The sequence below is a fragment of the Haliotis cracherodii genome, unplaced genomic scaffold, assembly GCF_022045235.1.
Source record: "Haliotis cracherodii isolate W230 unplaced genomic scaffold, xgHalCrac1.p SCAF_32, whole genome shotgun sequence".
NCBI classification, from domain to species: Eukaryota; Metazoa; Mollusca; class Gastropoda; order Lepetellida; family Haliotidae; genus Haliotis; species Haliotis cracherodii.
Window position 1 is genome coordinate 2,707,317 of NW_027266289.1, and position 14,008 is coordinate 2,721,324.

At 39.6% G+C, this 14,008-nt stretch overlaps 1 protein-coding gene and 1 pseudogene across 1 annotated transcript; both read left to right on the forward strand.

The window, feature by feature from the left end:
* Positions 1 to 2,181: 2,181 nt before the first annotated feature.
* On the forward strand, positions 2,182 to 8,030 carry LOC139477201 (uncharacterized; annotated as a pseudogene).
* LOC139477183 (uncharacterized) lies at positions 8,031 to 13,054 on the forward strand. Its single transcript, XM_071259740.1, has 4 exons — positions 8,031 to 8,212; positions 8,566 to 8,607; positions 9,184 to 9,678; positions 10,251 to 13,054. The coding sequence occupies exons 1-4, from the start codon at positions 8,092 to 8,094 to the stop codon at positions 13,052 to 13,054; spliced, it is 3,462 nt and encodes a 1,153-aa protein (XP_071115841.1). The 5' UTR covers positions 8,031 to 8,091.
* Positions 13,055 to 14,008: the final 954 nt, after the last annotated feature.

Genomic DNA, 14,008 nt, shown 5'->3' on the forward strand with positions numbered 1-14,008 from the left:
AGGCTAAAGATGGGTGCTACCTTTTCAATAGTTTCGATGCTTTATTTGCTTTTCTGTGTAACTGGGTTGGTCGGGTAGCCTAGTGGTAAAAGCGTTTGCTTGTCACGCCGAAGACCCGGGTTCGATTCCTGACATGGGTACATTGTGTGAAGCCCATTTATGGTGTCCCCCGCTGTGATATTGCTGGAATATTGCTAAAAGCATCCTTAAACCATACTCACTCACTCATGGGTACATGGTGTGAAGCCCATTTCCGGTAGCACCCATTTTCTCACGGTATGTTGCGGGACAATGCGCCTCCTGTCGGGAAATAAGGTATAACAACCTATCAGATGATCAAGGTCGGATGATAACAAGGTGTGATGTGGGTGTTTGTGATGTCAGTGCATAGTGTTGCCTGGTCCAGGCGTGATACATAACAGAATATACGCGAAATAATTTATAGAACGTTCGCTCAGTTCCTGATGCTGACGGATAATCAGTGCATATTAAGGGTAATTAAGCACAAGTTCATGAGATAAATATTTCCTTTTGGAACATAAAGAATTCATATTCTAAAGAACTGAATTACAAGGGATGTTAAATAAAACCAACAATAGTGAAAGTGTTTTTAATTATATGTGTCACCATAATATCCCAGCTGTACGATACACCTCACATATCAATAGTGAAGTTTTTCAATGTTCAGTCAGGAAGAAGTTTTCTCTAGCAACCCTTACAGTCACATTCAGGGCAGCTTTGAAGTCATCGTTGTCGTCATAGCGCTTTCCACGAAGGTGTTCTTTCAGTTTGGGAAACAGCTTGAAACCACTTGGTGCAAGGTCCACTTTGGAGCACAGCAGCCTTTGAAAGTCGAGTGGTGTGAGAAGAGACATTGTCATGAAGTAGTACAACTCAGCAGTTAGAGTAGAATCTCTAAGGCGATGAAGCAAATCAATATAGTAATCACTGGTAATCGGCTTTTGACTTTCTAAGTAATCAACAAGGATCACATCCTTTGCATTCCAGAATACAGAGGCCATATCCTCCTTCAAATCTTGAAGACTTGAATTTCTTTGGTGCTGGAGAAGTGAAATGGTGCCATTCCATTGATTGACGTTTTGACTTTGGATCAGAGTAGTGGACCCATGTTTCATCACCCGTTACACAGCTCTTTTTTGAATTTGATGAAATCCTCCTCAATTGGCTCTAAATTTTCTCTGGCATTGTTAGTTCATTTTCCCTTAAGATCAGAATTTGGAAGCTTTTGCCATCCATAAAGCAGATATCTTATTCATCTGTAAATGTTCATGAATAATGTTTCAATGGATCCATGACCTAGACCTTTGTCTTCCTCAAGTTTAGCAATGATAATCTGACAGTATACGTTTTTCTCCTTAATTGAATCTTCATTGAAAGTTGAGGGACGTCCAGACCTAGGGTCATCATCAAGGCTTGTTCTCCCAGCCTTAAACATATCTTTCCGACGTTTAACAATGGAATAGCTGGGGCACTTATCCCCATATCCCCAATACACTTGTGACATGCGGTCATGAATTTCTTGGGGAGTACTTTTCTCTAAAGTAAAAAAATTGATAACTTCTCGGCACCCGTTCTTTTCCATTTCTGTGTCCCTTTGGACCCCCATCACGTTAAAATATGTGTCACGTATATACAAACGGACTCAACAGACAAACAATGTACTACATTGACTACTTCACTTTGTTATGGCCCATAGTTGAAAGTTAGTCAGGCTTAGACCTTTTGACCTTCCCTCGTAAATAAAGACATCATTTTGTACAGTTTAGATTTTCAACAGATGAACAATATACAGCACCACAACACGTCCGATTTAAATGTAACAAATGTTTACAGTGTAACACGGTTCCTAATAAACTATTTCTGGTTTTTATCACTGTGGTGTTCTGGGCAGTGGGGTAGCATAGTGGTCAAAGCGTTCGCTCGTCGAATATTGCTAAAAGCGATGTAAAACCCAACTAACTAACACTAACTAACCTTGATTGAGTATAGTGAGAAGAAATTATCTCTGTCCCATATCTAATCAAACCAACCTACCAGCCCACGTGACAAGTGGGATGTCACGAGACACGGCCATATTTATTGTCTGCGGGAGAAATGTTGAGCTTACAGGCCTATACCATGTGATGACAGAATCTCTTCACGTTTAGCTGTGGAGTTTGATGTTTCCTTGTTCTTATCTCTGCAAGGTAAGCCAGTAACAGTCAAAACCCGCTCAGAAATTTCCTGTTCGTGGGTATGCATGGTAATAGTAAACACAGGTTTATAGTGAAGCAGACATTTAAATCACCTGCTAATCTATACCAAATGATTAAGTAAGGAAATCTACTCCATGTTGGGTATTTGAAAGGCATTTAGAAGTGATACACATGAGGGAGAAAATATACGGATGTCACCTTCTTTATTATACATTCTCTTCTTTACTCTGTGTTGATTACAAAGTGAAACAACGTTGATAAAGTAGAACATAAATCATATGCATGCATTATTTGGGGGCTCGGTTATCTTGCTGTTGACATGGGACCTATGTCATAGGCAAGGGGCGTTAAATGTGCTAACCACTGTCACTGTGGGGTGAAGTGTGTCAAGAATAATTTACATTTTAAATGCAACATCAATTGAAGGACCTTCATTGGAACGTGTGAATAGAATAGAATGATATTTAAAAACTTATTTGATCCAACAGGAAATGTGCAGGAGTAAAAATATTAATAAATAAGGAAGAGGGTATAGCACTATAGGAACGACCGGCAGTGAGCCGTGATTTAGTTTCGAGACATCTATTTTTATATATTTAAAACTTTGAGCATGATTGTTTTAAAAGTATAACACCTTGAAACAATTTCAAGTTTGCTGCAGGTAATTCCTCTTTTTCAACAGTGTAAAGCATAAATATTTTTCAAGAATTTTCGGAGAGAATTTATTATTTTCGATCCCCCTCAAATGGTCGGTCCCTAAGCTGGTTTGGTTTGTTGGATATTTTAAAAGTGATTATGTTTATTATGTGTACATAGCAACTTTCAAATTTCAAGCTTTCATTACAAATAATATAGAAGAGATTTTAGAATACTGGAGAGGAATACGGGATGAATTATATGACTATGTAACAAATGGAAACAAACTGACGAAATTTCGTTTTAATTTCAAATGAGGAAGTATTTCAGTAGAATGAAATCAGTATTTTATTGTGATCAAGTTTTCAGATGCAACTGGTTTAACATGTATTTGGCTGAATAATTCAGGATGAGGTTACACAGTATTCAACTAAATCCTAAATTATACCCCTCATATTTAAACATACTTTTTACATATGATTCCCACTGTTTTGGGAGTGACACCACCATGTCGCGTAAGATACTGTGTTTGTGTAAAAAGCTGGACCTAGATTTTCGAAACGATCGTAGCCCTAAAATTATCATAAAGTTATCATAAGGAAATCGTTGGCTATCGTAGCCTATTTTCGAAACTATCGTAGCCCTGAGACATCGTACGTTTGTCGTAAATCTAAGATAGCCCCATACCTGTCGTAAGTTAATTTTTGTCTTCATCCAAGATGGCGGTATACTTTGCCATATATATTTTGCCAAACAATAAGTCTGTTTTACGTTCAAACATTGACATTTCATTCTGTTATACTGTGTGATTCAAATTGACACTTCGAAAAAACACATCCATGATTTCACGTAAAAAAATGTTCTGAATCGCGACAGCGATCCACACAACTATGGAGTCGATAGCTTAAAATATATTTCTATCCAAGTCCATGCTGAAGAAGTGTGAAACAACATACCTTTTCGATAATTTGTGAAGGATAAAAATGGAAGGTGTCGGCAGGCTACAGTGATGACCGTGACCTCATTGATAACTCAAAGGCAGCTAATCTTAGTTCATACTCCAGTTGAGAGTGGTCTCCCTTTGTATTCGCTCGGCAAGACTTTCTTCAATGTTACAGTTCTCATAAAGCGCAGAGTTCTGCTGGATCGCATTTGTGTCAATGCTTTAGTATTTATTTTCGCAATTTATAAAATTATATCAATCTACATATGTACAAAAAAAAACATAAAGGTTTCACATCAGTTTTTACATCTAAAATCTCCAGGGACGAGTGGTTTTAACAATTGAATTTTAACTATAGAGTTTAGTATTTATTGACATGTAAAATATACCATACCAAATATACCATAGGTGTGATCAAATATTTGTATGGTTTTTTTTATATTTTTCTCGCAAAAGTACTTGTATTTTGTTTCGTTATAAATACAATATCTAGGTTATCTATACTATTGAAAGACAAATATTTGATAACAAGTGATTAAAAATTGTCTGTTGATCAATTGCATTCTTTAAAAACAGGTGATTAACGGCACATAGATGTTTTCCATTAAATATGACAATTTATTGAAATTTTGACAGCAAAAGTTTAGCACAGATTAACAGCAAATCAAATAAAGAATTGGTGTTCCCATGCTCGTTCGGGTTTAAAGTGTTTTCAAAAAGTAGAATAGTTTGAACATCATCCAAAATTCACTTTCCAATATCTGTTCACAGAAAACATCTTTTGAATGAAGTTTACTGATCAATATATAACAGACTGTTTCAACACAATAACATGTGCATTTTGCATTCAGTACACCGATTTTAAAATAATCTGTCTTTTTTGGACTTTTTATATTTAAGTGTACATCTACCCGTTTTATGTTAAAAAATTGTGTTGATACTTGAGACCATTCAGACAATAAAAGCGTTGTGAAGTATAGGTTCAACGGAAAAATATTAGTAAATGACCCTCAGCAATGCTGTCAGACAAGCCAAACATCATCGAACTACGTTCTGGAATAGATTTTACACATTTTCAATGTATTTCGCTCCTCAGCCAGATTTAAATGAAATCAGACAAATCATTTTATAAGCTCTACTTAATTTAAAAGGATAGAAAAGGACTACATTATATGTGTGTTCACGTTAACTTGAGGTGTGTTCCATGTGACTTGGCAATTCCTAAATTATCTCTCTTTGCGAACGAAAATTAGTGTCACTTTTACATTTTGAAAAGAATGATGGATCTAGATTGACCGAGTATACATCACGTAACATAAGACTTGAACACGCATCTTAAATGTCCCTTACTTTCGTCCACATAAAGTTCTGCGCGCTCTCGAGAGGACCATTTGAAGGGAAAGTAATGAAGTATCTTTTTGCACATTATTTCAATTCTAATAGCTACAGTGTGCTAACTCTACACTTATTGATTATAATATTTATTGGGTTTGAAAAATGCCTTTGCATTGCACACGAACGCTATTTGTTTTCGGGTAGTCATCTCTTATAAGAACAAATGACTACTTGTAGGACATACATAGGATTGTACGGAATGCCTCTTAGATAGGTGCGTGTTAAACAGTGTGACCTGACATGAATTCAGTATCACTTCTCCATGTTGTTATTGCTAGCGGCTGAGAAATCCATGTGACGTTACTGGGAAACACCCCGTTTTTTCAATCTCTAACACAAATGAGTTCTCTGTCAGAGTTACGATAGATATCGTAGCTCTATTCGATCTGCGACAGGTTTACTATAGTTTCGAAAATCTATCTTATCTTTGAACGTAAGTTGTTAAGGTTTTTCTTAGCTAAGATCGTTTAAAACATCTAGGCCCTTGGCTTCAAATGACAATGTGTTGGACAGTCTCATTAAATTTATTACATAATCTACGTTTCATATTTACATTTGGATGTAAAATCACACAGTGGCGGTTTCAAGTTGTAAGTGACTGGTCCTGAGCAGCAAACAGAAAGACTTCTGTTTCACTTTTTAAGCAAGCCGACTTCATCCAAACGAAAACCTCTGCAGGGCTGCAGCTCTTCTTAACACACTGCACATAAACTCGATGCAGTTGTCGTTCAGATAGCCTCGCCTTGAAGAAACTGAGTTTGGGCCAATTTGATATGACACTCATTTCTGTAACGTCCAGCAGTGCAGAACCATCAACAAAATCAACACTGACATTACGATTATGTCCCACATCCTTGGCTCGTTTAAGGAAACTGTGGAATGCCTTGTTTTCATTACGAGTCTTGACATGCTTCGGCAGAGGATCATCATACCTGTGCACGTGTACAAAAGTGCACAAAACAATTCTATCCTGAAGAGCAGCCACGTTAATCAAATCACGCCCTCCCATAATGATTGGTAAATATAAGTGATTGAGGGAAGAGTGAGGTTAGTGGGATCTATTGTCTGACATGATTCTTTGTAATGAGGGTGTCAATACCCTGAATTCCTTGTTTCGTCCAATCAACAACACCAAAAGAATACAAAAGGACGGGTTTCAGCATAAGTATTTGTGGCTTTAACTTGATTGAGATCGTTCAGCTCTGAACTCCAGAACTTAAGCCTTCATTTGTACTCTGCCTGAAGTTTTATCTTGATATGGCCATTCTGGTGTTTACCATACTCTGCATCCTTAAGTACGTATATGCCTGACCTTCTTCTTGATGGGCAATAACTCCTCCCCCGTGTAAACTGGCAGATCCTCCCTCTTCTACCTTGCCACGTTTCAAATGAAGAATGTTGCACTTGTCGAGCCCAAAGAGATTGCCTTTGTGCGTAGCTGTGTTTGTGTGTGCGTTTGTGCGTGCGTCACTTATTGCATATTTATTATTATAACTATTCGTATTGTTGTTTATTATTTTTGTTACTTTTATTATGATTATTATTTTATTTTTCAGGTATGTGTCAATCCTGTTCATCTCTTAAACGTGAATATAGACAGTACAGCTCTGCTCCACACAGCTTTATCGTTCACGCAGACAGAAGCATCATCACTGGTCCAGGAAGGAATAAGGAGGTCAAGAAGGGTAAGAAGAAGATCCTTCAGGACATAGAGAAGAAAGTGTCAGCTATAAGGAACACGTCCGGGGGACATCTGCTCGTTCACCTACACGGACAGAAGGAGGGAGACAGGTATCTGGAGTACTTCCATGAGTTTGTGGACAAAACTCTACAGGACCTGATTGAGTGTGGATCTTCATATGCGGATAATTATCGCACGACATGGTTGTATGAGACACCAGGCTTTGAAAACTATCAAGATGTTTTATTGATAGATGTAGCTCTCACGTGTGGAATTTCGACAGCAAATGTAAACACCAAGATATGCAATGACTTTGAAAAAACAAATCCAACAACGTTTAATTTAGTTTACTTGCTGGCACATTCTCGATACGAGGCATCACATGGTACACCTGCTTTAAAGGGAATTGATCGAGACAAGCTGCAGCTGTACCAAGAATCTCAGAATGTTGAACTGAAACTGTTCTGTCCAAAGAATGACATCTCACATGTGCAGTATATTTGGGAAGATCTTAAACTCAAGGACAATATAACGTCCATGTCTAAAGTTCCTGGTGGAGGGTCATATTATGTGGGAGTAGAGGAAAGAGTGGTCACAGAGAACGGTTACAAGACTAAAGTACCCCATTTTGTCGGTTTTCAGGTAAATAATCCAGAAGAACTTAAGGAAGCTCTGTCCAGGAAGGTAGAGGAGGAACTTTGTGTGTTATCTTTCACTGGTGAATTTGGTGACCCACCGTCTGATCTGGTCAAGATAGGAATCCATAGACTACCTGGCGGAGGGAGCAAGTGCGTACTGGAAGTAGCAGTGCGGTTCTTTGGTGGGATTGTTTTCTATGACAAACAGGGGCCAAGAATTTATGAAATACGGAATCATGGTATATGCAGAATGGAAAGGACTGAGTGGCTACGAAGAATCCTGCAGCTCCCTTCATGGAAAGGGGTACAAACAAAGAGGTGGAGACTGAGAGCGAACATAATCTATTCCCGTACATAAAAGACGTGCAGTGAATACAGTGACTGTTTTCTTATTTAATGCAAGCCTTTATTGCAAATATATTTAGTTATGCGTGGCACTTGCAATTAAGTTGAAAAACATAGTGATTGGCTTGACACTTTGATTTCAATTATTTTAAGAGAATATAGGAAAAAGATTTCACTGTTTGTCTTGTGTCATTGGGAGAAGATTACATTAAAGAGCGCTATCCTACAGAAGTCACAATGTCATCCTACGAGAGTGAAGACTCGGATTTGTCCAGCACCTACAGCTCTGACGGGGAGGTGCAACACTCCATCACCAGACCTCAGAGAACACCAGGGCTCAAGTATCTGGACTTTGACGGTAGGGGTATATCTCAGACTGAATTCACTTCAGTAATTCAGGTATCACTATCATTAAGGTATCAACAAGTTTATTCTCCTGTAAGAGTGGAGGGGTTAATGTGTTAAAGCCAGAAGACCCATATTCAACATGTCCCCAACGTGGCCACAATATCTTAGGCTTAAATCAAATTCAACACTATTAGTGATTTATAAGTTATATGCCAAATGAAATGTTTTGGCGGAAAATATAGACTGTTTGTTCTCTTGCATTGATAATTTATAATATGCTATCAATTGATCATGCCAATTCCTACTTGTGTGACCAGTAATGTACAATTTACTCTGACATCAATGACCTCGCTTGATTTCCAGATGTGGACTTTTCCTATGCAGTATTTAACACATTTGGCTTTAGTAAGTAAATTTGATATATTTTTTACACTGCGAATTGGTAACAACGATATTCAGTTATGTATTGGACGTTAGCTGTTAATTCCATAGCATACGAAATCAATAGAGTAAAAAACAACCGTGTGTCTTTTTTATATCAAATATATGAACTCAAGTTGATAACAGCTAAACCTCAATGTCTTGCCGAGGAGATAAAAGTCACGATTGTGATATTTTATTCAACTAGCAAAACCATGCTTCCATGTCTTACAGCTTGTAGACAGCAGTAACTAGTGTATAAAGTACAGCTAATCAGTTTAGTAGCAGAACGATTGGTGATGTCATTTCGTTGTGAAATCATGGCAACCAATGACGTCACAATAGTCTGCAAAGCATTGTGATGCAATGTCATGATTGCAATATTACCTTGGAGACGCAAGTAATTATCCTGCAGTTGCCAGCTTTAGATGATAAATAAGGTTATTACATTAGTATAACAACAGCTTGTCTGCATTATTACACAACTAAAATCAGGTGTAAATGAAGTAAACCTTCGGGGGAAAAAGTCAGCATGTTTTCATTGCATTGTCTGTGTTACAGTTGCAGACTGCATTCACCCAATAGACGTGAAGCTGTTTGTAAGGCCAGGTATTTTAACATCCGTGAGATCCATACCTGATTTAAAATTCGTCTACATCAAATCCCCTGCGCTGACGTTCCTGGAGCCAGAGGAGGAGGTGCCAGCTCCACACAGCGTCATCTGCGACGCCTACATCTTTACAAAAGATGGAGTGGTTCTCGTCCTGACGTTTGTTTCCAAAGATGAGCCTGACGCTGTTCTTTACAACTCCACACAGGCCCGGGCTCTGACTGTCGCTGTCAGGAGCAGAACTTGCACCAACTTTCACCCCGTGCATGGCGTCATATCACCAGATATATACAGCAGTCCTCAGAACTTCCTGACCAGGATCCAGCAACTTCACAAAACTGCAGAGCATGTGTCTGTTCATCAGTCTTTGACTTCCAGAGATGGGAAGATGGTTGACATATTCAGGACGATGATCCAGCATCAAAGGCAATCAAGAAAACTCACAGGTAGAATTTGACTCTCAATATCTGATTTACAAACAGTAGCGTTAATGAGTGTCTTCAACCTCAACAATACACTTTCTCTTTTAAAGGACAATTGTTTAGTTTTAACACATATTTTCCAGAGTTGATGATACGTGTTAGAACGGGAATGTTTAGTCTCGTCACAGAATCATTTGGGGTGATTTCAAAAGGGGTTATTCTGCGGTTGTATCATAGCAAGCATATTATAAAGTATATGTTATTTTTGTCTTCAGACTTTGGATATGTGATCCATTTTCCAACAGGTTTCCTCACGTTTCGAAGCATGCATGGGTGCTGCATGTTAGATATGGAATGTTTAATCAATAATCGTCACAACAGTAATGAATGTAGCGATTAGTCAAGATAAGCACAAGGACAATAAAGTAACTGTTACACTTTGGATTTCAAAAGTGGTTGTTCTGCAGTTTTGCTGTTATGAAAAGATACAGTTTATGTATGTTATTTTACTTCATGTATTCTGTGGTTGTATCACTACGATTATGTGTGTATGTTATTTTTGTCTTTAGCTTTGTCAAATGAGCTATTTGTTTCAGATTGGGAGAGATTATTTGTGAAGACAGCTGCCTACCAGGAAGTCCGAGACCAGCTACAACAACACAACCTGGTGATGCTGACTGGTGGCCCTGGGGAAGGTAAGACCACAATAGGACACATGCTGTGTTGTGACTACCAGCAACAAGGATACAACACAGTCTTCTGCAGCAGATGGGAGCACTTCAACATGGATTTATTACAGGCAACTAATCATACACTGCTGGTGATTGATGACATGGGATGTCCCTGGGGATGTTCAAACTTGGTCAATGAGATACTCTACACAATTGATACCAACGAGCTTGTTCGTGTTCTTATTATATACGCGCACTTTGAACAAGACGCCTTTGATGACATCAGTCCAAAGATGGACATGACTCGGATTGGAAGACAGAACTGGGACAGAACAAAGCAGGAATATTATCAGATGCTGCAGATGCAGACAGACATTCCATCAGACACACGGGAGGAGATCATAGCTAACCTTCCTTCATATGTCGGTTTCCCCAAGGTCATGAAACACTTCTGTCAAGACAGACCTACCACAGATCCTGTAACATATTTCGCATACCCTCACTCACATTTCAGAACAGAAATAGAAATATTACTTAGAAATTATGATTATTCTGCAGCAATAAAATATATTTTGGTTTCAGGGAACAAAGTGAAAGACAACTATCCATATATATTTGAGAGTGATGAGAGTGATGACAGTGATGAGGGTGATGACAGTGATGATGAGTTTGAGTCTCTCTTTCCCGGAGTATCAACATATGAAATTCCTGACGTGTTACACACATTGTGTGCCACCTATCTATGTCAGTCTGGCGACAATATTAGTTTCACAGACCCTGTCATATATGACGCCTGTGTGTTTGTTGTTGACAGCATGTTTCCTGGAGTTCTATGGAAACACTGCAAAGTTATGCATGAAACTGGCAACAGACAATCTCTCACAGACATACCTGATAAAACCATCTTCATCTCCAGTCACAACACAGACATGTTTCTGACACAGCTGGTAAAAGACACAAGGAGAGGGAAGTTCAGACACAGATTCCGTCACCCAGTTCTCAGCAGGGAGGACAACATAGACAGGTTCCTGACACAGCTCGGGGACAGTTTTGTGGATGTTCTACATTTACAGGATACAGCTGATTCTTCCACTGGTTTAAGGTGCTTCTTGTACTGGGTCCTACAGTCTGGCAATGATTACCTGTGTCAGAAGGTGTTACAGAAACAGGAACTGTCACAGGTACATGTCAGTGAAGCTCTCGCTTGTTGTATCAGACTACATGACACCAAGTCCTTCCTGTATCTACGACAGCAACTGCTGGGTCTACAGAGGGGAGATATCACATATACACCAGACTTTATAGATGCTGATGGAAACTCTCTTCTTATGATGTCTGTGGACAGGAATAATGCCAAAATGGTCAACATGTTAATGAAAGATGATGCAGAGTCTCTGATCAAGAACAAAGTCGGAAATTCTGCCCTCCATCTGGCCTCATTGAGGGGATATACAGATGTTGTCAAGTTACTGCTTCCCCACATGGAGGTCTGGAAGAATATGCCAGGACAGGACTTGAGAACACCAGTCATGATGGCTGCACTGAAAGGTCATGGTCAGCTGTATGAGTATCTGGCAGATAAAGGGAAGTGTGACCTGACTGGTATTGATGATAACGGTGATACTATCCTCCATCTGGCATGCCAGGGCGGTAGTGTCCAGATTGTCAAACATCTGATGTCCTGTAAGCTGTTTGACATCAACCACAGAGGCCAGTATGGAAAGACACCTCTGATGATTGCAGCATGCAGCGGCCACAAAGATGTGTTTCAGTTACTTCTCTCACAGAACTGTCACATCTCTCCAGAGGACTTCAGCATGTCTGAGACACTCTCTTATGGATATGTTGGTGACTGCCTGAACATGTCACAGTTTCTACGAGCAAGAGAACATGGCCTGAAGAGGTTCATGTTGACAAACAAGAAACATTATATCTCCAACCTGAAATCACACCTAGAGGAGAAAGGATCGAGCATGTTACTTGTGGATGTGAGTGGTCTGAGTCTGCTTCACACAGCAGCAGAAACAGGGAACGTGGAGCTGGCAGAGTTCCTCCTGTCAAAGGGCAAGGTCGACATCAACAGAAGGGATGACAGCGGGAGGACTCTAGTGATGTTAGCAGCAGCTGCAGGACAAAGAATCATGTTTGAGTTTCTAACTAAAAACCAGTGTGACTTGTCATTAAAGGATACAGAGTCACGTGGAGTTCTTCACTACGCCAGTCAAGGGGGAAACTTCGGCATTGTACAGGGTGTGGGATATCAGGATGTAAACGAGACAGACAAATGTAATAAAACCCCTGTGTCGTATTGTGTAGAGAGAGGACATAAACACATTTTTGACACATTGTTGAACACAGGAGGAGATCTGTCAGTTGTAGACACTGACAAGAATACACTGCTACATCTGGCATCCAAGGGAGGTAACCAGGCTATAGTTGAACATCTTCTGTCATCAGGGACGTTTGACATAAATGCTGTGAACAGTGGCAGGAGAACACCCCTGCTGGTGGCAGCATACAGTGGACACACAGACATCTGTCGGCACCTGATTGTTGCCGGAGCTGATGTACACAGACAGGACTATGATGGGAATGACGTGGTACTTGTTGCTGCTCAGACAGGGAATCTCCAGCTGGCTGAGTACGTTTTGTCTGTGAAGAAACGAGTTGACTTTGTACAGGACAACCATGGGAAAACAGCAGCAAGAGAGGAGGATAGTAAGATATGATATCTTTGAAATTTGCACTTGGACTCTGCTCCTATATTTTCTCAAACTGCATCTCCGAGTCTTTGTGGTGTTACAAGTTATGTTTTATGCTAATTGTTTACCTTAATTTTGCATTTTGATCATGGTCTTATTTTCTCTCGAAATGCATGTCCTCATTCAGAAAACGTCTGAAGCTCAACTATCTTTTTCTTTTGTTTTTGATGAAATCATATTTTCCGACAATCAGTAGAATTGAGTGTTAGTTTCAAGTCCTCAGTATTAATGAAGGAAATATTTGAGCATCAAAGCTGACAGCAACTTGTGTCATGTGGCCATCGTTCAGGAGCTACAGTACCATGGATTGATTTGGTGGGCACTCTTCAAAAAAAGAAAGGCGAAGTTAAAAAATAAGGATATTTATCAAAAGGATGTAAAAGTATTTACACAGAATATGCGTGAACACAATCAAATGAAATTAGACACAGTGATCGACAAAAGCATTGTCGTCATTGTCAGCATTAATTCAGTTCAGTCATTGCATATGTGTAGCCACAAGGGGTTTGTCATGGTCAGTACCTGGTCATACCACTTCTTGCAGCCGTCACTGCTCGACACCTCCTTGGTATAGATTGCACAAGTCGTCGGATTCTTTTGTGTGGAATTCTTCGCCATTTCTCCAGTAAGGCGTTGGCGAGTTGTGCCAGTGTGTGGGGACGCTGGTGACGTTGACGGACGCGTCGATGAAGTTCGTCCCAAAAATATTCATTTGGGTTGAGATCAGGCGATTTGGACGGCCATGGAAGGACATTGATGTTCTCATTAACAAGAAAATTAACTGTGTCACGTGCTGTGAGGGGCCGAGCGTTGTCATGTTGGAACAGCTCCCTCTGACGGTTCAAAGTTGGGAGGAGGTGAGGACGCAGAATTTGGTCTATGTATCGGTTGTCTGTAGGACTGCCTTGGACAACCACTAAC